At 36.5% G+C, this 27,073-nt stretch overlaps 1 protein-coding gene across 4 annotated transcripts in view; it reads left to right on the top strand.

The window, feature by feature from the left end:
- ttll7 (tubulin tyrosine ligase-like family, member 7) overlaps window positions 1–27,073 on the top strand; it is a 141,589-nt gene that overhangs the window by 76,003 nt on the left and 38,513 nt on the right. For all 4 annotated transcript variants that reach the window (XM_067431714.1, XM_067431711.1, XM_067431712.1 and 1 more), the window contains 4 exons: window positions 10,498–10,592; window positions 17,445–17,592; window positions 18,983–19,056; window positions 22,773–22,908. In XM_067431714.1, the coding sequence (XP_067287815.1) occupies window positions 10,498–10,592; window positions 17,445–17,592; window positions 18,983–19,056; window positions 22,773–22,908 (453 nt within the window). The remainder of the gene's footprint in view (window positions 1–10,497; window positions 10,593–17,444; window positions 17,593–18,982; window positions 19,057–22,772; window positions 22,909–27,073) is intronic.

Here is a 27,073-nt window from a genome sequence, read left to right as displayed (position 1 = left end):
TCAAGAACAGTTCTTAGAGCTTAATGGAATGTGTTTTCATGGCCGAGCAGCTGCAGCCAAGCCTTACATCTCCAAGTGCAATGCAAAGCATCGGATGCAGTGGTGTAAAGCAGCCACCACTGGACTCTTGATCAGTGGATACGAATCATGCTTCTTTGTCTGGCAATTCAATGGATGAGTCAGGTCATGTGTAAAGTTTGGTGGAGGGTGGATTATGATGTGGGGCTGTTTTTCAGACGTCGGGCTTCTCCCCTTGGTTCCAGTGAAAGGATCTAAATGCTTCAGCATACCAAGACATTTTGGACAATTTCATGCTCCAAACTTTGTAGGAAAAATTTAGGGATGGCCCCTTCCTGTTCCTACATAACTGTGCACCAGTGCACAAAGCAAGGTCCAAAAAGACATTGATGAGCGAGTTTGGTGTGGAGGAACTTGACAGTCCTGACCCCAACCCAATAGGCTTCTTGTCCAACATCAGTGCCTGACCTCACAAATGTGCTTCTAGAAGAATGGCCAAACATTCCCATAAACACACTCCTAAATGTTATGGAAAGCCTTCCAGAAGAATTGAAGCTGTTATAGCTGCAAAGGGTGGGCCAACTCCATATTAAACCCTATGGCTTAAGAATGGGATGTTATTAAAGTTCACGTGCATGTAAAAGCAGGCGTTCCAAAACTTTTGGCAGTATTGTGTATATATACCCTGACTAAGGTCCATTGACAGTAGATAATTTGTGTTATCGGGCAAGCATTTCTATACGATCATCAGTATTTTTGCTCTTTTCCAGCTAGTGAAAGCGTGTAAATTTGAAGTGTCTATCTGCTATAGTTTGACTTTTGTTCAGCTTTTAAGTATGCACTAGCATATGAACAACTTCAGAGCTAACAGCCACAATTGTGAATTGGCTCTCTACAGAGATACATTAATCTCAAAACAGCTGGGTTTCCTGTCGTTTGACCCCATACCACAAGTCTCAGTAAAACCACAATGAAGGTGTGCAAATTAAATATCAGTAATGTCTTTTAAAGGTGTCAAGGAGCTTTTGTAAAATCTACTTGCGTCAGAACGATTTTTGTCAAAAGTGTTGAATTATTAAGAAAAAAATTGAAAACATGGCTGACATCCTAAATCTGCAGGACTCCTGCATGGCAGATCTTGATGAGGTGTCTTTGTTGCTTTGTGAAACGGGCCATCTGCGGGGCATCTACTCAGCGAGAGGTGACGTGGCCCGGTTTGGAGAGCTAAGAAAGCGTGAGCCGGATCAGCTACTGCTGCTACAGTTACTGCTGCTAAGGTTACGGCTGATACAGTAAATTCATTGATTTAGTCCACCCTCCCGCCAAACCCCCCTCCGACACTCAGTTGTGATGTAAATATTATCTTACGGTCCTCTCCTAAGCGATCACCTTTCTGAGAGAGATTAACATTCGAGCGGGGCAGCTCTATTAAGAGCCCAGCAAGGGGTGGCTGTGTGTGCTGTCATCTCTCTCTGTTGCTGCCATCTTTCTCAAACCGTTTGTCCGTGCTGATGCTGAAGCACTAATGCTGTGTGTCTTACACCCTGTAATGTGCAAAGCTGTACCCAAAACAAATTTTTGCCATATCGGTGCTGGCAGCAGAGTGAGCGAATGCTTTTGCTGTTATTTGTCATAGATGGAATACAGAAGAGCATATTATTATCTGAGTTGAAGAAAACCCCTTCAGAATACTTACCTGATGATAAATGGCATTAGGAATAGTTATTCCAAAAAAATATCTGCTGCCCTTTACTCATCCTCATTCCTCAAATCAATTTGTTTTTTTGAATAAAGGATATGATAAAAATATATGATATCCTATCAAAAGACCAAAAAAAAATGTGACAAAATGTTGTGAGATGTAAAAAAAAATAATAATTGTATATATATATATATACACACACACACACACACACACACACACACACACACACACACACACACACACACACACACACACACACACACACACACACACACACACACACACACACACACACACACACACACACACACACACACACACACACACACATACACATACATACATACAATGCGTAATGATTATTTCACAAAAATGTCTAGTTATCTTATCTGATAACCAATATATTTTATTTAAACATTTTATTCCTGACAGCTAAATAAATAGTACTATGAAGGAGAAAATTACTCAGTAAAATAATAATATTATTCAATGGCTGTATGTTTTATTTATAGCTGATTTATTAATCATCAATAACACTCTGACAGCTTGTATTACATTTGATATTATTTTCCAGTATTTCTTGCTTTAATATAATGGCAGTTAGTTTTGGTTCATGTGTGCACTACCCATCAAAAGATTGTATCATGTTTTTGAAAAAGTTAGAGCTTAGATCAGGTAAAAAATAAAATAAAAAAAAATCAAGCCTGACAATGTTCATATGTTTAAATATTATAATATTATTTGTACATTCTGATTATGATAGGTGCAAAGATGTGAGTGGGTCAGAAATATATTTAGTTTAATATTAAGTTTTCTTTGGTAGAAAGCATTTCTTTCATTTTGAATAAATTGTATCTTAATTTTAATAAAGGTTTATTTGGCCAATTGCCTGGATTTAATAAATAAGAAGCAAATAGCAGAATATAATCGTGACGAAGTCGCAGGAGCGATCGTTTTCATTGCTGAGGAACTGGAGCGTGTCTCATAAATAAACCGAAACTCAACAGGCTACTTGCCTCACAGACATGAGAAATGTGTATAGAAAGCTTTAAAAATGTCCGCTTTTAAACAAACAAACAATATATATATTATATTATTTATGATTATCCCATAGCTTTCTGCCCACCCAATTAGACTAAAGCCCTATTCGCATGGGATTAGTATAATCTACACACAGAAAAATAGGGTGTCAAAATTGTACCTTAAGGGGTACAACAGCTTGTCGCTGGGGCAGTATCCTTAAAAGAACAACATTGTACCATTTTTACCACAAAAAGGTTCATAGTAGTACCTTAAGGTACGCATTTGTACTCAAAGGTACTAATATGCACCTTTTAGGAGTAAAACAGGTACAAAGATGTCCTTTTAAGGGTACTGCCCCAGCGACAAGCTAAAGGTACAATTTTGACACCCTATTTTTCTGTAAGGACCTCTGTGATTTAGAAATTACTCGCCCACATCTAAGTGTTGCGTGGCACATTCGCACGGGATACAAAAAGCCTATGATTTTACTCAAATTTACTGACTTACATACTTATCTCTTGGATATGATGTCAAGACTTGTAAATGTTTTTCGTTATAGATATAGCTGTAAGAAATCATAAACGGTCATATGTACCGATATGGAGTCAGATTTAATTGATCACGAGTGAGAAGCTGACAATATACAGCGGAAGATTCAGTTTCAAAGCTAAATGTAGAAGCGCCCATTTGTTCATTGTACTGTTCTGTTGTTATGTTTTTCATTAAGAATAGTATTGCTACTAATATTAAACACACCATTCAAGCAATTTGCTCCCAAATTGGTACTCATTCTAAAGTGAAAGTATATAATCCGTGCAGAAATTCATAACAGTGTGGATTATGAATGCAGCTTCCATTCCTCGTGCAAGACAAAGAAAGGGGCACAGGAAAGGAAAACCTTGCAAAAATTCCAGGCTCGGGCAGGGAATATACACTGTAGAAAGAAGTCTCTGATCAAAAATATAGAGTAAAACTGTTTTACTCTGAAATCAGATATTCTATCTTAATTTTTTTTTTTTTTTTTTTTTTTTGTGCTATATTTTAAAATGATGGTACAGCTTAATTTTCAGCAGCCATTACTCTAGTCTTCAGAAATCATTCTAATATGCTAATTTGGTGCTCAATTATGATGTCACGTTCAATTTTTGTCATAGTTTGTTTGTCACTTCCTCTCTTCAGCCCTGGTTCAGCTCAACTGCTCAGATCGGTCTTGGGCTTCTCATCCTCTGCCTTGGTTTGGGGACTCCCTGGCTCCTCCTCAGGCCTCTAAGTCCATTACTCCACCTCGGCCTGTAGACCAATTGTCTCTGCCTTGGCTCCTAGTTCCCTCAGGTCCTTCTTGGCCGTTACTCTTTTGGCTACACTGGGCTTCCTTAGTTCTCCGTTACTTTGCTTCTGCCACGGATTTCTGGGACTATTGCTCAGCCTTGTCGCTTCAATTCTTTTGGCAGTGTTTGGGCTCTTCCTTTTCTCCAGCTTCTTCTCGGTCCTCAGTCACACACTGGTCATCTGTCACCCTGGCTCCACCTCGATCGCTCGTCACCGCGGTTCCACCTTGGCCTTGCCCTGGTCCTCAGTGTTTCCTGGTCTCTCCATCCCTGGGACTGTGCCTGGGTCTCCACCCCGTACGGTTGGACAGAACAGCCGATTTCTTACTACTGACTTACTACACTAAGATTCTGAAGTGCACTTTCGATGGTCACTCTACTATCCCATGAGGCCACTGGAGAGGAATTGTGAATGGCCGTGAAGCAACCTAACTGACGCTGGTAAGTCAGGTGGCAGTAACAACATGGTGGATGTAGTATGTTCAGATTTCATTTATACTACCCATATTCATAGTAGAACATACTTTTTTTAATGGTTGCAAAGTACATGCAAATTCAAATGTAGTACCTACTCAAATAGTATGCGATTTTGGATGCAGCATTAGTTTGTATATTATTATTCCTTTGTTTTCTTTATGTTTCTTTGGTTGTTATGGTTTAATTTTGTTTTCACAGTTACAAATATTTTGACTAATTATTTCCACCAGATTCTAGTTAATTTCTTATTATCCTGTGTATGTATATATGAGCAATTTCAAAGGAGTAGATCTGTGAAAGGGCTGTGATTTGGTCTTAGGCACATTTTGAGTGTCATAGGTAATCAAAGCATGTTGATATACAGCCGTATCGCATGGCTACGAGTGTGATATTGCATTTATACATCTGTTCAACAGCACAAGGAAGTAAATAAACAAGAAACAACAATGGTCTTTAAAAAAAAAAAAATTTTGTGTGTGCAGAACTACTTCCTTCCACCTGGTTGAGTTTGACAGTTGAGCCCAAGCCACCGCACTAATTCGAAAATGTCACTTTTGAACTAGTAACGAAGAAATGTTGAGTCGCTTCATTGAAGCTTATTGCATTATGTAGAGTTGAGCATAATGCTAATCATTGTAATCCTTTCTCAATACCAAATATATTTAAATTAGCAACAGTAGCATAAAAGAAATAACACACAAGCAAACAATTCAGTCAAACGTACAAAAGCAGCATTCAAGTAGGCCATACATGACTAATATAGCCTAAATATTAAAACATCACTTAACACTTAATTTTCCCCTTAAAGAAAATCTGTTTGCTCTGGAACATGTTATAGAATAATAAGACTAAAGATTGCCTGTTTAATATAATTTAACTATATCTGTAACCACTATCTACAAACCCGATTCCAAAAAAGTTGGGACAAGGTCATGTTTAGCACTGTGTGGCATCCCCTCTTCTTTTTATAACAGTCTGCAAATCTCTGGGGACTGAAAAGACAAGTTGCTCAAGTTTAGGAATAGGAATGTTGTTACATTCTTGTCTAATACAGGCTTCTAGTTGCTCAAATATCTTAGGTCTTCTTTGTCGCATCTTCCTCTTTATGATGTGCCTAATGTTTTCTATGGGTGAAAGATCTGGGCAGCTGGCTGGCCATTTCAGTACCCAGATCCTTCTTCTACGCAACCATGATGTTGTAATTCATGTAGTATGTGGTCATGTTGAAAAATGCAAGGTCTTCCCTTTAAAGAGATGAGGCCTGGATGGGAGCATATTTTGTTCTAGAACTCGGATATACATTTCAGCATTGGTGGTGTCTTTCCAGATGTGTAAGTTGCCCATGTCACACACACTTATGCAACCCCATACAATCAGAGAGGCAGGCTTCTAAACTAAGCGCTAATAACAATTTGGGTTATACTTGTCCTCTTTAGTCCAGATGACATGGCACCCCAATTTTCCAAAAAGAACTTCAAATTTTGAGTTGTCTGACCACTGAACAGTTTTCCTCTTTGCCACAGTCCATTTTAAATGAACCTTGGCTTAGAGAAAATGCCTGTGCTTTTAGATCATGTTTAGATATGGCTTCTTTTTTGACCTATAGAGTTTTAGCCAGCAACAGTGAATGGCACAGTGGATTGTGTTCATCGAAAGTGTTTTCTGGAAGTATTCCTGAGCCTATGTTGTGATTGCAAACTCTTCGCAATTTTTCTGCCCATCTTGGCTTCTGAGAGACACTGCCACTCTGAGAGGCACTTTTTATAACCAATCATGTTGCCAATTGACCTAATAAGTTGCAAATTGGTCCCACAGCTTTTCCTTATATGCACATTTAACTTTTCCGGCCTCTTATTGCTACCTGTCCCAACTTTTTAGGAATGAAGCTCTCATGAAATCCAAAATAGCAAATATTTGGCATGACATTTCAAAATGTCTCATTTTCAACAGTTATCTATATTCTATTGTGAATACAATATAAGTTTATGAGATGTGTAAATTATTGCATTCCTTTTTTATTCACAATTTATACACTTTTTTTAAAATTGGTTTGGTACATAAGAGCCAGAGGCAAATTTCTGAAGGAGTGGCTGAGGTTAAGCTGTTCTCTGCGGTATGAACGCTAAATGGCCACTGACAGCCTGGATCTCGCATTAAGATCTTTCTTCTCCAATTTTTAGCCTGACCCGCATTGATATTATCAATGTTATACTTTTGTGTGAAACTGTTCTATAGAACTATACCATTCTAATGATTTAGAAAAAATAATAAGTATAAGAAATCATAATTATTCATCAAGGGATGCATTGATTAAAAATGACGACATGTATAATATTGCAAAATATTATTTCTACTTCAAAAAAATGTTGTAAATAAAGTATTTTAGTTTAAAGTATTTTAAAATAAAACTAATTATATTTAAACTAATAATAATTAAGTTTTGCTGTATTTGTGATTTAAATAAATTAAAGGTGCCCTAGAATGATTTGAAACAATATGTTAAATTGTTCTCTGATATCTACATAGAGGGTATGTGGCTTATTTAAGGGCAAAAATTGTCCAGATACAGTTTTACAGGTCCATTTCAGATCATCCGTGCCGACCGCGCATGAGAGAGAGCTTGCGTGCATAAGGTTGCCAGATTGTGCATGTTTATGTAAAACACCAGATAGTATACGTGTTCTTTTCACAGAAAAGCTCTGATTGGGGGATTTAAATTACTGAAATCTGGTAACCGCAAGCAAGAACGCTCTTCCTTCCTTCAGAAAAAAAACGAAACCAGTGATGACTCGTCTTTTTTGCGTCAATGATATTGCATGTTTATATAACGTTAGTCACAATGTGGGCTACGCAGTGACTGTGATGTACTCGGAAATGCAAGCATGCAAAAACATCATACTTAAGTTATATATATATATATATATATATATATATATATATATATATATATATATATATATATATATATATATATATATATATATATATATATATATATATATATATATTTACAAAATGAATAGCCTTGTCAAATGACTATTGTTTTAACTTATATGGTGGAAAAGGTGACGTTTGCTAGAAGGATTGAGTGAACGATCTGTAAGCAACTTATCTACGGTTGTTTTTTTGTAATACAAAATAATATTCACCTTTGTCATTAGACACACTATTGAGTTTTGTATGGTACTACTTGGTGTTTCCTATTGTTACTGTACTGGCATCTTGCATTATCTAGGCAATGCTGTCTCTCTAAGAAACGTTCAATTTAATCAGAAATTGTTTAAACAGTCAATAAGTGGATAAAATCGCTACTTACTGCATGCAGGAATATAGTTGTAATTGCCACTTTCTTCAGTTTAAGACGCTGAGCGAAGCTTGCTTGAAATGGGCCGAGCAAACAAACGATCTTGAATTAAAATTTCTTGGTATCCGATTATAAACATCAACCATGACTGTTGACATTTTTTATCTGTGGGAAGGGTAGAAAAGTCTCCTGCACAGCCTGGAACATGACACGTGTCCATGAGAGCTGCCATTTTTGCTATCCTCGCGTGAAGCTTGTTTACCTGCTGTCCCGATGATTCAGCTCCATCACTTTAGCCTGACAATGAACATGTTTGGACAGATACAAATGTTGGGGCTGTGCATATAAATGACCCCCAAAGCTTGCCCCACCTTTAAGCCATGGTAGGAATAAGACAAAAATAATAAAAACATTTGAATTATTTCAAACTTTTGACCAGTGTTTCTGTGTTTCTTAAACTACAATATGGCAAGTTATTTATTAAGAAAGTTGCAAGCATCTTTCACTTGTATTTCTTGAATGAATAATTTTTCTGTCTCTTGCAACAATATACGAATGGCAAAAGATTGAGTTTCTGGTCAACATTTCAAATACTGCAGCACTGAGCATAAAAGTTATGCATGAATATTACCATACATCACTGCGATTGTGCAGATATCACGAGCTGGTCTCATTTCCTGTGCAGTTTTTTTTTTTTTTCAGTTCCACAGAGAAAATAGCTCTGGCATCTGATGAATTAGCTTGTGTTGGCAGGAATGTGACAGATTATACTAATGCACGGAAAGACATTCTATTGCTCAATTATCTCTAATTAACTGCTCAAATGATTCTGAATGGTTATAAATGATTAAATTTAAACAAATATGTAAAACAGAATGGTTTTCATGCGTTTAGATTGTGCCATTATTTCGGCCAAAGCAACCCAAACAAAGCTGATCTGATACATATAAAATGTAACTGCGTGCTCATTACACTGAGGAATGGCAGAATGAAAGGGCTCACACAATATATTTGTATTTAGTGATCATTGCTTTCCCAGTCAGCTGTCAGACGTCCACGAAGGGGCAGCACTTGAATAGTTTCTCTGTTCAGAAAGATAAAACATTGTGCCTATCAAGTGGTGATGTCTGTTGGCATCATCATTGGTGGTTCTGTTACATTCTCTGAAAGTAAGAACCCAAAAGCAGAAAAGTCACAAACACATATATAAAACAATGCAAGCCACTGGGCTCTGAACCAACTCTGGGCAGTAGGCAGAGGGGAATTCAAATAGTCTGGGGTCGAAATCCAGATCAGCCCTTCAGCAAATAATATCCAGTTGTGAGGCAAGAGTCTAGGTCATATGAACAGAGAGATCAAACAAGGGGCAGACGGTATCAGAGAGGTCCAAGCTCATGGTCAAGATCAGGCTGATAAAATGGCAAGACAGCCCAAGCAAGCAAGCAAGCAATGTACTGCGGGAGAATTCAGACTCCAAAAGTAGAACCAGGTCAGATGGTCAAAACCAGCAGCGCTGTCCAAGACCTAAAACCTAACAAAACAAATCCTAAATTTAATGAGCATAATGAGCTGGTTGGTTGGTCGTCTTTGTCCCAATCAGACTTCATTTTTAAAGTACAGCAGATGTTTTGTCATGTAACAAGCAAGTCAGGAAATGTCTTTAGCACTTAAGAGTAGCAGACATTTAAAGTAAATGTAAACAGACATGCAGACTTCATTTTTATTTTTTTATTTAATGGCACACAATATGTCTGGTAATCACTGTGCTTTGAAAGCTCAACAGCAAACAAGATTAAAGCTGCAATTGTTTGAACTTTGAACGTCGCATGACCTGCATGCAGCACTTCACGCCATAGAGGTTATCATTTACTTACTCTCATGTTGTTACAAACCCATATGATTTTCTTTCTTTTCTTTCTAAGTTTTAGGTACCAGACAAACTACTTTTTTTTTTTAACTGCTGACAGTTATGTATACCAAACTTAAATGGATGTCTTCTGACAGGATCTGGAAAAGTGGCTGTATCCAGTATGGATGTGGTTGTAGAGATTCTACCTAGTAATTTTTGTGAGCAAGATAACTGCACAAACATGGTGCATATGTTCAAAAGAGATGTAGTGATCTACTGTAGCAATGACTGATTTGTGACCAAATTTTTTCTTTTGAGTCTAACCGTTTCAGTGATTTTCTTGAGCTAGCGTGCAGTGATCCATTTGCAAATCAGACTGATCTGGTTCTTGCGTCATTGACTGGTCTGGTTTCAGCAGTTAAGAACTCATTGGAAGGGGAATTTATCAGTGTATAGTGATGTACATTTCTGTCTTTTTCTCACAACAAAGCTGTCTTTTAGCTTCAGAAGTCTTCGAGTACATGAGCCACATATTCTCAACATCTGTGCCAATTGTGGTTTGTATTAGACAGAACTTATTTTTAATAACAGCCGATGCACTTTGATTTTAGTAATGGGTAATAGCGATCATTTCTACTGTCGCTTCTCAGTCCCCTTTAAAAGTAGGTGATTGCTTCAGGTTTTGATTTTGAAATTGAAGAAAACAATATGAAAGCAAAAACATTCTCTCTCTCTCTCTCTCTCTCTCTCTCTCTCTCTCTCTCTCTCTCTCTCTCTCCGTCTCTCTCTCTAGATCAATCGTGCCCCGAGTTTTGGGACAGATCAAAAGATTGATTACGATGTGAAGAAGGGGGTTTTACTCGATGCCCTGAAACTGCTCAACATCAGGTATGAAGCAATACTCTCTCAAGAGTCCCATTAGAAAGAGAAAAGAATGAGTTAATCAGAAAACTCACTCTCCATTGTTGGCTGTCCACCAGTTTTCTGTGCTTTCGAAAATATTGATTCTTTGATCTCTACTAAAAAAGTTACCTGAAAATCTTTGATGGGTCCTTGTGATGTTTGATTTAAAATAAGAATGAAAAGGATTGTGGTGTTTTTGCTTATTGAGCTTTTTGCATTATGTGCAGAACCTGTGGTATTTACAGTATTTTCTGTTGCAGTTTGAAGGCCCCAAAAGTACTTCTGTACACTCAAGCTACACTTAAATTATATAAAAGTCAATGCCTTGTATAACAAAATGTTTAAAGTGGCATTTGCAAAAAAAAAAAAAACTTCCATCCTTTTCAGGACTATCCATCTTCTTTCACAGAACTAACTGAGTCATTTTTGCAGTGGACCTTATACAACTGATATCAAGGTGATTTTTAGTAGATGTATAAAAACAGTTTATACAGGTTTCTTAACTAAATACAAATTCAACTCAAGATTGATTACCACAGAATATAATAAACTATATATATATATATATATATATATATATATATATATATATATATATATATATATATATATATAAACTACTAATATATATATATATATATATATATATATATATATATATATATATATATATATATATATATATATATATATATATATATATTTTTTTTTTTTTTTTTTACCTCATTTTATCTTTTATTTTTATTTTTTATCAGTTAGCCTAGAAATCTAGGTGAATCCTAGCTGTAGCAAATGTAATTTGCAGCTAGGGTCATCTAGCAACTCATGAAAACCAAACTATATTCAGGCCAAACACACTGTGTATAGATTCGATGGGTGATCTTAACACAGAGCCTGCTCTGGCTTATCATAAAGACGGCAGAGTTGCGACCTTTCCACGTGAATTCCCTGCTACCTGAAAAAGAAAAAAAGAAGATGGCTGACTTTGAGTTAGGCTTTTCTTTGAGAAAAGAACATAGAACAGCAATGAAGTCATTCTTAAAAAAGGAAGATATGTTCAGAGTTTTGCCGACCGGATACGGCTCCGCTGGTAGGAAAACGCATAGTACTCAGCCACACCTACTTGTGATTGTTGTCTCACCACTGATAGTGCTCTGGTTGGTTGTAGTGCTATCCTATTGCATGCAGAGGGAATTAAAAAAGAAAAACATTTATTCTGCCCCACGGATTGAGCCCTGTTGGGTTCCCATATATGTTGGGTTCCCACACCCAACATCTTGATGTGGGTCTGGATTGTCATCCCAAAGAGACTCAAATAACTCTGTCGATTTGTATAATTCAGGCAAGTGTTATACATCATTATGATCTGTTAAATATCTACTTTTATTTGTGTACACTCACAATAAAAAAAAAAATGTTGACAGCCTCTCTGTCAATGAAGTCCAATCTGATCTTTTTCAGAAAATGTAACTGTAACTTAGTGAATTCGTGTCACACAATCATGAGAAATATGACTAAAGAAACTTTGAAATGTAAATAATGTAAATTAAATAAAAAACAAATATTTTTTTATTCATGTCATTTGTTTAAAGAGAGAGAGATGTCAGTAATGTGGCCACGCCCATGGAGCACAAATTATTTTGAAATTCAAATAATGACTCGGTCCATGCAAACAATCAACGCCCACATCAACTGGAAAATAAACACATTAAGATTAGTGCATGCTCTTTAAATAGTTTTGAGACACAGTGAGGAATAATACTGGATTTATTTACATCAGAAAAAAAGCTGCTGAAACGAATTGAACCGATGATTGTGAGGTAAGTTTATTCTGTTAGTGTCTGTTAATATTAATTTGCAAAAGACTGTTTAAATATGAATCCTGCTGCAACATAAAATATCATAGACATTATACGGTTTTGACAATATTTCTTTGGTCTGTTTTGGACATATTATGAAGTGTTCACAAGTGTCACATCAATAAAGCTTTTGTTCACAAATGTTCTGCTCAGATGCTATATGTTTTGTGTACAATAGGCTACTTGTTGTAGCCATTAAAACATATTTTGTTTTATATTGGTGTTTAAATATTATAGCCTAATGCATTTTTATTTAATTTTTTTATTTAATCAATGTAGATTATGAAAATTGAACAGCATGAATAAAAAAGGACATATCATAAGATGCGCAATATGTCGGGAGATATGGAATGAGTCAGACATGATTTTGACCACTTCATTAAGTTCATTAATTTTTTTTGTTTGAATTTAATAAATAATAAGCAAATATAGCAGACTATAGCCTTTAATAGGCGCTGGCGCGATTATGTATTGCACGGCACATTTCGTAAATGAACACAAAACTCTAAATGATATTTGAGTATTGTGTGTAACGGAAAGTTTACAAAATCAAATGATTTAGACATTTTTATATGATTTTACATGACAAAATTATATGAAATACTGAATTGTTCAATGTCACAATATTAAAATATTTTAGCATGAACCTTTTTTTCGCAAATATGAAAAATAGTAATGTCAAATATTTTGATAATTTTAAATATTATAGACCTTTGTAATGTACCTTTGGATCTCAGTTCATATAGTTGACTATATTTAAACTACAACAAAATGTATTTTGTCCTGTTCCTTTAGTCAGGCTCATTCATTATGCAGGTCCTTAAGTGTTCTATTGTCTCCTAGGGTGTAAATCACAGCTTTATTCATGATAATTTACACCCCTTCGCATACACCCCTTGTCAATATATTGCTGTATGTGAATGAGCAGGCACAATGATTCTCACATCAGTTTGAAGCAAAAACTCTTGGCAACAAAACAATTTAGTCAAAAGTCTTGTGGACATATATCTATTGTGTGTTTTGTAGCCTTAATTCAATGACTTAATTTTTTTTTTTTTTTTTTTTTAAACATGCATAAACGTTATTCTCTCAAAAACACAAGCATCTACATACACGTTGTTCACATATTATAGTAGCCCAGTTTGTGCTGAATACAGTGAAATTACACATGTGCCATTAAAATGTTTATAAGCAACTGAAAAAAACAAAATTGTCAGAGCATGTCAAAACTTCTAAAGGGGCCCAAAACTGTGCAGACAGTAAAGACAATAAGGTTTAAAGCACCCCTATTATGCTATTTTAAAGGCAGTTTCCACATTTTTCAATGATTCTCAAATGACTCGTCTCTCTAAATCCCTAACCTACTCTGCTCTGATTGGCCAGATGGCCCAGTCTGTTGTGATTTGTCTACCACTTACAGCGCGTGTTGGAATATAAATGGTCATTACTGTAACTGACCTTCAGCTCTGTCCGGAGGCTTCCTAAAGCTCAGTAATTGTACACTGTAGACAGTAAAAAATTATGTCGATTTTACCATATAAAATCCGAGTGCGAGTCCGATGATGAAACATTAGAAGAACTAGTTATTCAACCTAACCATTATGAGATGATGTAACTGTAATTCCTCACCATCACAAACCGATGTGTATATTTGTAAATTATTTCGGTGCACATGCAGAACTTTATTAATTGTATCACTAACAGTACATACGTTAGCCAAGCACTAACGTGAATGGCTGATGTAACATAAATGGCTTCCAGCATGCACTATCAAACCCTTGCAGCTGATCCAGAATCCAGCGGTGAGAGCGGTCTTTAATGAGCCGAAGAGAGCGCATGTTACGCCTCTCTTCATCAGACTGCACTGGTTACCAATGGCTGCTCGCATCAAATTCAAGGCACTAGTTCTCGCCTACAAAACAACCACTGGCTCTGCACCAATATACCTAAACTCGCTTGTTCAGACTTACACACCCTCCAGAAGCTTGCGTTCTGCGAGTGAGCGACGCCTCGTGGTTCCATCCCAAAGAGGCATGAAATCGCTCTCACCGACATTTTCCTGGACCGTTCCCACCTGGTGGAATGACCTGCCGATCTCAATTCGTGCTGCTGAATCTGTAGCCATTTTTTTTAAAAAACATCTTAAGACACATCTCTTCCAATTGCACCTGACCAATAAAGAATAGCACTACTATCCATTCATTTTTGTTTGTTTGTCCAAAAAAAAAAATGTGTGTACTGTGCTAATTAGCTGAGACTTCTGACAGCTCTTACAGGTTGTTGGCCTTGTTTGTTTCATTGCTTCTATTGCTCTCCCCTTTTTTGTAAGTCGCTTTGGATAAAAGCATCTGCTAAATGATTAAATGTAAATGTAAATGTTTGTAAAACAAATCTTGCTTCATCCTTCATCTTCACTCAAAGTAGTTAGAATGACAGACAATCTGCATTTAATAAACTCAGTTTTAGGCAATAGCGGCTCATAGCTGGTTAGCAGATATATTTCAGTAAGACGAGTTTGCCGGTTAGTCAGAGGCCTACACAATATACAGTAAAACATAATGCTACGTATTCTGAACACCCGGTAGAAAATATATACATCAACAATTATTCACTTACAGATTTTGCGCAAGGAGCAAGCTGGTCCAAATAAACTGGGGACAAATGTATAGAACTGGCAAACAGTGGGATTCAAATTACAAATAACTCCTATAGGCGGTTCAGAGTCGATTCTTTCTTTTGGGAGGCGTTTATTTATCGTGCACTTTTGACTTTCAAACTTTGCAGAAAGTTTACATGCACTGACAGATATATTACACACTGCATTAAAGGGAATACAATCAAAAAACATAATGGGGCACTTCAAAACAAATCTCACTTGCTTTAAATAGTTTGGGACCATTGTATTTTGGTTTAAGTTAAAAGAACTATTCTTGACTGAAGTAAAAAAAATCAAAAAACACAAAATAAAACTTTTGCCCAAAAATGTACTAGTTGCCTAAAGTTGTCAAAATCACACTTTAAGCAGTGGGACTACTTTTTATGTGGATGAAGTTCTGGTTAAGAGTTACTGTTGTAGTTCTTGTTTGTGCGAATAAGTACTTTACAGATAGTATATCATATATCATGATATCATATTGTCACGGTGGGTTGAAGTTGAGGAGGAGTAGGAAGAGTGCAACACAGGGGATGAGGGTTCGACACAGACTTTACTTCAAACATTAACCATACGTACAAACAATCACCTTAAAGGGTTACTTCAGCGATTAGCATATGGCTTTGAATCAGTAGAAACCCTGGAGTATTTTCAAATGATTGTGCTTTCCCCCCTCATATTACCCTGAGACGAGAGATTTTTTGCATTTTATTTCTGGAAAAAATTCCTCTCGTGACGCAAATTGACATGTTTGCCCAGAGGCTAAAGGCTACATCCAGCAGAGGGAGCCATTTCCACGTTTTCAACTCACGCATGGGGAATGGGAGATCACACTTACAGCACAGCTTGCAGCTGCAGGCATTAATTTAAACAGAGCTATGGTGAGCAATGTAAGTGTTTTAACTTCTCAAATTAATTTCTGTGAAAGTTAAGCTTCCAAAGGCATGAACTGAAAACGCGGCAGACTGAACTCGCGTTGTGAATGTATGCCGCGAATGTGGTCGCGATTACCTGAGAGCTCATCAGCTCATTTATGACATTAAATGTAATCTGACTCCTAATCTGAGTAAGTGCTGTTTAGACTCGATCGTTATATTGAACAGACATGTTCAGTATTTAATTGTACTTTCTGAACTCAGTCACTGTAATCCAGTAGTGGTGGCTTTGGGAATGGCCTCACAGGGCAGCGAAGCATTCTGGGAATTCTTTCATCCCCATGAGACAAAAATAAATTTTCTGTCTTTTCTCAGTCTTGAAGGCACTGAATTTCAAAAATAATTTCACATTTCTACTACATTAATGACCCAGTTTAAATACAGATTCATCTTTCCAGCGCTGAAGTACCCCTTTAACAGCAACAATAACCGACCAAGGACCGGACAGAATGGGGAGTATAAATACACAAGGTAGATGAGGGAACTAATCAGATAAACGAGCACAGTTGACGACAGGACAGGACATGCTTGTGACACATATATCATATGTATAGCGCATTCCTCTCTTTTGTCATTTGAATTGATATAATGTGAATTATAAAGTTTACTCAATTTAAATGGTTATAACAAGGTGAGCAAATTATTTGATCTCACTAGTCTTAGACTTATTTTTTTGTATTTAGCTTAAAATATTTATTTATATTTATATGCATGTGTGTGTATGTGTATGTATGCATGTTTTGAATGTTTGCTTATGTGTATTTTCTAAATTTGTGTGAATAATTGCCTGCATACATCTCTGCGTTTATAGTTGTATGTCAGTATGCAGGGTATCCGGTGATTGATTACCGTAGACCTGGCCTTCAAATCCCAGGTCACCCCTTTGTACTAAATATACCAGAGTGGCCCAACAATGGTCCTAGAGTAGGAAACAACAGCAGACAAACTCAATACAGCAGTGGATCAGATTTCAAGGATGCATTGCTACCATTCTATCACAGTGACTTTCTTGGAAGTCTCCACAGATGTTTACTGTGTCCCAAATGATCCAGTTCTTCCCAGTAACATATCAAAGCGACTCCTGTGTTATTTCCCCAGCAGTGGCAGTACAAAACCAATAACTCAGCGACAAGAACTTAGAAGTGTGAAAGTCGTATCAATAAAACGAGAGGGTTCCCCAGTGGTGCAGGAGCTCACTGACCCTGAGTGGCCACTTACAACAGCAAATTTGAAGGGCCAGTGAGCGATGAAATCTTGAAGTGCTGAATGCTGTCAAGTCGAGTGATGTATGGAGTCTCGGAGTCTGTCAGGATTTCGCTGGGAGTTTGGGCTACTTTGAGTGCTATTACTTGAGCATTTCCTGCTTTTTTTTTTCCTTCCTTCTACACAGAGCGAGTGATAAACGGCGAAATCTGGCCCAGCAGAAAGCAGAAGCGCAGCGACGGCTGTACGGACAGGGATCCATGCGGAAACTGACGGCCGGCTCATCAGACTGGGAGAAACAACGTCACCTACTCGAGCGCAGGAGAGAGGAACTGGTGCGACCCATTCAGTTGTTAGAAAGCAACATTTTATTAGCTCACGGTTAAGTTATGAAGCAAAATAATGTTTTGATGTCAGAGCCATGACACCAAACTTGTTGAGTCTTTGTGCTTTTGTGAAAAATGTCCGGACCCACTTTATATTAGGTGGCCTTAAGTAATAGTATGTACTACTTATATAAACACAATTCTTTGAACTACAATTTTTTTATGTAAGTACATAATAGTGCGTGATACCTTGAACTTTTGAATATTCCGATCTAATATGATTTCGGACCTGTAAGGTTGCCAGAATAATAATCATACACTATTTGTTAATTGGTCAGAGGAGAACTGGCACCCCGACTGAGCCTGGATACTACTAAGGTTTATTTTTCTCCATCATGTCCTGATGGAGTTTTGGTTCCTTGCCACTGTCGCCTTTAGCATGAATTGCTCAGTTGGGGACACTCAAATTTCGATCTAAGTTTTCAACTAAATAATCAAATAAAATTAATTAATTAGGTTTTATTTAATTCTATAAACTATAATGGGGATCTGCCCACATTGTCGTTATATGATAAATTAAAATAAGCTGATAACATCAATGTTTTTTCCAGAACGACTGTACAGCCAAATCATATTTTGTTGCAATATTGTCCTGTTCAACACTGTGAAGCTGCTTTGAAACAATCGTCATTGTAACAGCGCTATATAAATAAAGTTGACGGCCACCTAATATAAAGTGGGACCAAATGTCCATCAATAAAATGTGGCAAAACCTCCAACTGAAAAAATATACCGGTATTTAAGTATTCATATTTTAAAATGCAAATGTACAGACAATGCTTGTTTTCAGAGTAAGTAAAAGGAGCTTTGTGCACCAGTCCTTGATTGGTCTTTCGATCAACTTTTTATTATATAAAGAGATGAATGAGGTTGAGATGACTGCAGGTAGGTGGTATTTTCAAAGGGCAAAGCTAGATGCAAAAGAGGAGTGAGATTTGGGGATTGGGGGCTGAGCGAAATATGCCTGTACCAGCATTTAACAGAGATCAGTGACTATTATAGAAGACACCCTGCTGCGCCACTGCAAATTGACCAGCTGACCTTTCCACAATTATAGTTTTTGATGTATTAAAATGGTACAGTGGGAGTTAAATCTATATGAATTATGAATGGGCCCCCTGTATTAACAAGTGTAGAGGAGAGACTGTTATATGCGCCTGCTAACTCTCAGACTTCATTAAGATGCCTCGTAATATGGGAAACGAGTCATTCAGAGACATTGTTATTCGGTTTTGGGTGGCTAAATTACACTGCAGGATAGCACAGGCAGAAACAGGGCATTCTTTCTTTGTCATTCTTCCTACTTCTCACCACTTATTCACTTGTGTTGTGCTTTCAGAAAGAAAGACTGGCCCAAGTCCGCAAGCAGGTCTCGAGGGACGAGCACGAAAAGCGCCACCTGGGGAACTACAGGTAGGGAAGCCGCTTTGACGATTGTTATCCTGTAAGAATGCTCGCTTACACCTGTGGGGTCTCTGGTGGCTTGGTTTGGGATATGTGACAGTATGAAACAATTTCTTACGCTCTTATGTGAGGACACAGCAAAGGTTGTTTCTAAAACTTGAAAAATTCTGCCTTTGTAGGCAGAAAAATAAGATAGTAAGGCACCAAAGCATGTCCAATTCCAGTGTTTGGGGAACATTCTGTTTATAAAATTGTTGTTCAGTAATTGGGACAAAAATAAATAATAGTTACTAAACTATATATATATATATATATATATATAGAGAGAGAGAGAGAGAGAGAGAGAGAGAGAGAGAGAGAGAGAGAGAGAGAGAGAGAGAGAGAGAGAGAGAGAGAGAGAGAGAGAGAGAGAGAGAGGTGCGACAACATTAAAGGCCATGTCTAAATGCAGGAATAAATTTATAGTAGGATGTGTGGATAGCGCTAAAACCAACCAGAGCAACGAAAGTAAAGCAGAGCTAGTTAAGATTAAACATTCCCCGTATCCGGTCGGCAAAACTCAGAACACATCTTCCCTTCTTAAGAATGACTTCAGTGCCATTCTTTGTTCTTTTCTCAGAGAAAACTTTAACTCCAAGTCTTCCAGAGTCGCGGTCAAAGCTGATCTGAAAGACCGCCATTCGCCAGCTTCTGTGTTTAATCGAAGCACGCAAGCACAACTCGGCCATCATTATGTTAAGCCCCGCTTACCGACTCTATGCACGATGTGATTGGCCTGACCGGAGTTTGGCGTTTACAGCTCAGAAGTGTATTGAGAGTTGATAGACGACACTCGCGGCGGATTAGATTTGCTGCCGCTAGGGTGCTTTTTAGATTTCTAGGCTGGTGCTATGTTACAAAAAATAAATTTTCATTCATTCATTCGTTCGTTCGTTCGTTCGTTCGTTCGTTCGTTCGTTCGTTCGTTCATTCATTCATTCATTCATTCATTCATTCATTCATTCATTTACACAGCAATTTATAGTTAGCCTTAAAGAAAAATTACAATATATTTGCAATATATTTACTACCTCACTCATGACCGGTAATTTGAGAGCACTGGTGCAGTTGTCAGTATTCTTGTCAGACGAGGAGATTGCTTTTTTCAGAACATTAAACAACTCCAAGTAGCTCCTTTAATGACTACTAATGTTTTGTAAAGAAGCCAAATTCCTTTGCAGCCAAATGCTTCTTGCTTTTTATTACTCCTGTTATTTGTTACATTTAAATTCAAACACCAGGATCTGTCAAACGAAGACCTACCATTAAGATTTGATTAACCTGACCTGGTTACACAAGCATCTAACTCAACTAACTCTTTGTATTTACTGTAGAGGTAGGGCGGCTTCTTCATAGTGAAATTGCACCATTTAGCATATGCTGCATTTTTCATACAACGAGTCACTTCGTAATTGCAACAAATCGCTCCTTAATACAGAGCCTCCACGTCAGAGTCTCAGAGGAGGAATACAAAACAAATGCCTTTTCCTAAATAGGTTATTTTTTTGTTTATGAGCATAACTGCTGTTCTATTTAACACTAAATAAAAACACCCCAAAAGATGCTGAAACATGAAAAATAAGTGTTTGAGGTTTGTGGGTCAGACCCAGATTTCAACATGCCATATGCCGAAGACTAAGCCCACTTACTCTTACTAGATTACTTCTCTCACATAAGTTTGTCCATCATGCTTGTAGCTCTTAATGGATTTGGAGCGGTTTATCGTCTGATCTGAACATTTACATTAGTTGAGCTTTTGATTACATTGGAGCCGGAATCCAAAAGAGCCATTTTAAATGTCACACGCCAAGTGAGTTTAAGTTTATTAGACGGAAATGTGGAAATACGGGATGTATAATGTGTCGCTCGCTCCACCTTCACTGTTTATTTAGATTGAGACGGCCATTATTTTGATCAGTGGTTCTGAAATGGTGGGTCAGTCTGTTAAAAAGAAAAAGAAAAAAAGTGAACAATGCTAAATGCAAATAAATTAAATTATTTTATTACAGTTTTCGGGATTGCTTGATGCTGATTGGTAAAATGCTGCATTCTGCAGCCAAATATTGTTTACCATTTCAACACTTTTAGTTACATACATCACATTATAATATTATTATAATTCAATCCTCTATATTAAATGTAAATTTATTTATTTGGTAATTAGCCAGGATAATAATCAAAATCATTCTTGCAGTTTGACGGTATGGTACAGTATCATCTTATGATCTTCACGTTAGGCCATATACATTATCAACATTTAAAAGGGAGGGAAAACACTACCCAAATGTTTGTTGCTGACATCAAAGTCTGACCAGTCAAACTCTAGAGTATTTTGGCACACATACATTTGTGACTCGTAGCTAATGCAATGTTTAGTCATTTTCAGTTTATGTTTATATATAATTGAAATTGTTTTCTAATTTATATTAATTTGGTCTTATTCATGGTGATGTGGTAACACTTTACAATGTTTCATTAGATAACTACTTTAGTTAGCATGAACTAACAATGAAAAATACTTTAAAGTTAATTTAATATTTTATTAAAGGGATAATTCAATCATTCAAATTATCCCATAATTTACTTACCCACAAGCCATCCTAGGTGTATATGACATTCTTCTTTCAGACAAATACAATTGGAGTTATATTAAAAATGTCCATATTTAACACATTTATAAAGTAATATATCTAGCTTCCAGTGGACCGCATTCGTATTCAATTTACGAAAGAAAAAAAAAAACGTAACTGGCCTGCCGAAGACATTGGACGTACCCTAAGCATTTTGAACTGCGAGAGGCGCTACACTTTCTTAGTAAGTTGAATATGGAAGGCGGTCCACTGGAAGCTCGATATTTTATATTTTAACTTTATAATGTTAAATGTTAAATATGGATAATTTTCTTACAAAAACTCATCAATTTGCTTCAGAAGTCCTTTATTAACCCCCCGGAGCTGTGTGGGTTACTTTTATAATGGATGGATGCACTTTTTTGGGGGCTTCAAAGTTTGGGCTGCCATTCACAGCATTATAAAGCTTTGAAGAGCTAGGATATTTTTTTATATAACTGATTGTAATCAGCTGGGGAAAAAAAGAATGTCATATACATCTAGGTTGGCTTGAGGGTGAGGGTAATTTTAATTTTTGGATGAACTTCTCTTTAATATGAACTAACAATAAACAGTTGTATTTTAATTAACTAACATTAACAAAACATTAACAAATACTGCAAACATAAATAGGGCATTATCTAACATTAACTATGTATAGTGGATGTAAAGTGTTACCAGTAATATTAACACATTTCTAGTGTTTTTTGTTGTTGTTTTTTTTTGCACATTTTTGGTATTGTGGATCGCCATCTGATGTCTAATGTAAAATCTGGGTCCTGAAGCAAAGCAGTTGCTGCTTTTGATTATATACACAACCCAATATGGCGCTGATCTGAAGATCCATCACACAGATATAGACAAAGGTTTACAAGTCTCTGGCTTTTGTTTAGTCTTAACGTCTAATATAAAGACAAGTTTATTAATCATTAGTATATACACAGCATTAATGGACAAATGCATGTGTGAAAAGAACGATTGAGGTTTGTTTAAGTGATTAGAAAAGCAGGCAGACCAGGCCGCTAAATCAGATAATCAGATAAAACTCTTTCTCTCTCTCTCCCTCTTTCTCTACAGACGCATTTACCCCCCAGATGACAAGCTGCTCTTGGAGAAATATGAGAGTCTCCTTTCAGCTGCCTTTCAGACATTCCTCGCTGGGCGAGCAGCTTCACTTCAAAAGGAAATGAATAATCCACTGAAACGAATGAAGGCATGTACCTGAGACGCAACCCAACAATCTTTTGCTCTTTTCCCTCTTTCTCTTCCCCCCTACAACTACTTCTTCCTACTACTTGGTCTTTTGCATTTAAAATAAGATACGTGGAGAAGTATTTTATTTCCTAACTCTTTTTGTGGCCATCTGTTTTTCATTATTGCAGTTTAAGGCAAACATCAGTAATACTATTGCTCATTCAAAGGGGTAGGGATTTAAACAATCCAGTTGTGCTACAGACGTGAATGACACCTTAAGTCCTCTGGCTAGTTGAGGATAGGTGTGCTATTACTTTTCTAAGCGATGATATTTATGATTTATTTTTTTCTGGCAGATAATCAAACTGGCCAATTGACTGACACGGTAGTCTGAGCCATACAGAATCTAGAGATATTCTTGGTAGTAATTTAACTGTAGTCAAGATAGCTGCTGTGTGAAATAGTAGTTGACCACTAAATACTGAATATTCAATGAATATTCTGGTGCAATAACAGCAAAAAGCTATAGAAACCTAAATTAAACTTAAACCAAACTATTCTTAATAATAATAATAACAAACTAGTCATGAAATAAAGTTTAAAATAAGAGTCACATTGTAAAGTATTAAGTTGTAATTGCCAGATTCGTAGAGAAATTCCAACTGCAAAATATAATTTCTAACATTTCAGGTTTATTAAGTTTAAAGTCAGTTATAGGAAATAGCTGCAGTTGTGAGATATGATGTTGGATTTGTTTCTTTGGGGTGTTGATTTACTCTAAAAAGATTTTTAATATTTGATCTACGTAAGCATGAATGGCAACATTTGACTAAATTCATTATTATGTCAAATTGTGGTGATAAAAATTCTAATTAGGGCTGTCAGGCGATACAATTTTTTATTCTAATTAATTACATGATGTGCCGATTAATTAATCGAACTAATCGCAAATTAATCACACATCAAATTTGACTGAGAGATTACTACTAAAAGATAATTTAAAGTCATTATTGTGTGAAATGAGAAAATCCTTAAATAGACATTACAAAAAGTAGCTTTAAAAATAAATACTTTAGTTTGTTTAACATCAAATTTATTACACAAACTTTTAGACTACAACGGCCCTTTTTTTTTCAGAAGCTACATCTGAATTGGTAGTTGAACAATTGGACAATTTTTCAAAATATCTTATTTTATGTTCCACAAAAGAAAGTAATGCCGATTTCAAACTACAAGAGGGTGAAAAAATGTAAGGAGAAATGATCCCCATAATAATACAAAAACAATTTTTATGAAGGGAGACTCTAAATAAGAAACATAAAACTGTCTCTAGGTGGTGTTAGATGTCTAAATGTGAAAGTCATTGGGCCTATTACACCCGGGGCAATGCGGTGCCAGGCAAGTGTTTTTTGCTAGTTTCGACCTAGCCATGTTTACCATAAATAAACTAGAAAAAGTGGATTCGGACACGCCCTAAGTGCACTTGCACCGTCCGTGCGCTTTAGACAATACACTTAGACCCTTAAAATATGGCCCATGGAGTAATTAATTCATGGTCTTAGTTAAAAAAATCTGATTAATTCAGGAATTAAATAACTGTTTTGTATCTTTATGAATGGGCCATTGAATCATTGCTTCACCCGATTGTTTCGCTCAAAGCACAGATAATTCAGAAACGAAACACTGCTGTGTTTTGCTCAGAGCAACAGTTCTGGCCATTCAGGTAATATTTTTGTTGGCAAAATTTAAGCAAAATAAAATTACAATATTAACTTTTTAACTTTTGTATGAAATCAATATCACATTTGCACTCACTATTCAGGATATAAATAGCCCTCATCTGATATTGTGGTCATTACTCGTGTGATATTGCTTAACTATATGATATGAATATATTTTAGATATTATATGTCATATTTATAAATATGAGACAAAAACATGCATCATACAGGGATATCATTTTTCTGTGATATCTTGAATATTAAGGGTCATTATGACAGCATTCCATTGGCTACATCACACAGTGAGTTGTTGTCCTGCATCAATGTTTGTTACCAATCAACCTAGGTAGGTCTATGGCGGGGCTGGTGCGTTATATAATGTTACTTTCCCATAAATAATTAATTAAATTAACCTTTTAAATCGACAGCTCTTTATTGAAGTGGCTCATTTAAAACGCAAGGGCTTGGAACCTATCATGACTTCTTAAAAAAAAAAAAAAAAGCAAATATATAAAAATGTAATTGTTCAGCAATGTTTTAAAAGCTTCATTAGCCTTATATACAAATCGTCCCACTGCATTTCCGAGTATGTTCTCTTTATGAAACCCTCTGCTCTCAAATTCTCTATTCAGATGGAGTTCATTACTGTGCTGCACAACCTCTCTGAAACCTCTGGATGTTCATTTTACAGGGATTTTCAAGGCCAGATATTTGTGCCCATGCATATGATTATGGCATATTGTTGGAAGGGCTTCGTTCTCATAGCACACATTTATGAAATCTGAAATCTGGTTTTGGAGCGGGGTTGTGCCCCAGTTTGAATGTGCATGAGTTTGAATGGAGATGGTTGTTAGGCAGGTTGTAGTTTTGAGTCGGTAGCCTTCTGTTGATATGGCAGGGGAGTGTGTGAGCCGTTTCCTACAGAGTTAGTGTCTGGCTTATTTGGGTAAGATTCAAGAGCGCTGAGTTTGTGCCATTGCCATGTGGTCTTTGACCTTTTTGTCTCTCAGTGTGTTTATGTATTTTAGCTTTAGTCTTTCAGCAACCCTGAGCATTTAACATTAGCCTAGGGCCTGTCTAATCCTCACAAATTTACAGAGAGTTTGGTAAATTACTCAAAATAAGTCATTAGTTAGTCATTACTAATTACTAATTAATTTTCTTGGTTTCCATGTGAATACTTTGCTAATTACTCTGTCTAAACAGTAATCCCATTACTCTTTACAAAACACAGAAGTATTGTTCCAGAATCACTGGATTACAATAACTGGACAAATGTACATGTCAACAGTGCATACTCTTAAAACAAATAAATGTTCAACATCCATACAAACTTTCTATTCCACAAAGGTTCTTTATAGTGACACAAGGCTTTTTTATTAAAATGTTATTAAAAGGTTCTACACACTAAGGAAAAGAAAAGTTCTTTTAAGAATTGTTCACTGTCCCAAAATGGTTCTTCTATGGCATTGATGAAAAAACCTTCTTTTAGAACCTTTCTTAGTATATTGGCAGGAAAGCAGGATAAATGCTATGCCTATTATTCATAAACACTAAAAGGACTATCAACAAAAGTAAACTGTGGGGCAGTCTGTGTGTAGCCCTGCACATTCTTGAGGATACGCTCATTACAAACGAGTGGCTGCAGTTTATTTTTAAGGACCCTGATCAGTTCAGTCTTATCAGTATTATATGCACATTTTAGCTTGACCTGTTTTTTAGCTGTCAGAATTTAATGCAGTTGGTGCATAATGGCTGTTTTTGAAAGATGCGCCAGGCAGCAAGGGCAACACAAACTATACTGGACCCTAAAGCAAACTCACAGCTTGCAGCAAAGCATTGTTTCTCATTTCATATAAATAAAGAAAGAAACAATCAATATAATGCCAAGGATTACAGAAAGGGTGAAAAATGGTCATGAAAATCCAAATGATGGTCCAAATTATTAGTAGCTGATGACTACACATTTTTTAAACATTATGCTATTCAAATTTATTGTTTAACTTACTTAAATGTATGATGTATGATTATTTTTTGGGATGCCTGCCTTTACATGCACATGAACTTTAATATGGAGTTGGTCTAACTTTTGCAGCTATAACGACTTAATCTCTCCTGGGATGGAATTTGAATTTTTGACCATTCTTCTAGAAATGCATTTGTGAGGTCATGCACTGATATTGGACGAGAAGACCTGGTTTCAGTCTCCACTCTAATTCATCCTAAACTCGCTCATCCATGTCTTGATGGACTGCTGCACAGTTATGTAGGAACAGGAAAGGGCTATCCCCAAACTGTTCACACAAAGTTTGGAGCATGAAATTGTCCAAAATGTATTGGTATGCTGAAGCATTAAGAGTTCCTTTCACTTGAACTAAGGGGTTAAGCCCAACCCCTGAAAAACAACCCCACACCATAATCCCCGCTCCAACCAAATTTACACATGGCACAATGCAGTCAGGC

Source organism: Pseudorasbora parva, chromosome 22 (genome assembly GCF_024679245.1).
Source record: "Pseudorasbora parva isolate DD20220531a chromosome 22, ASM2467924v1, whole genome shotgun sequence".
Classification (NCBI taxonomy): domain Eukaryota; kingdom Metazoa; phylum Chordata; class Actinopteri; order Cypriniformes; family Gobionidae; genus Pseudorasbora; species Pseudorasbora parva.
Note: the sequence above shows the minus strand (reverse complement) of the source record. Positions and strands in the feature narration are given on the sequence as shown.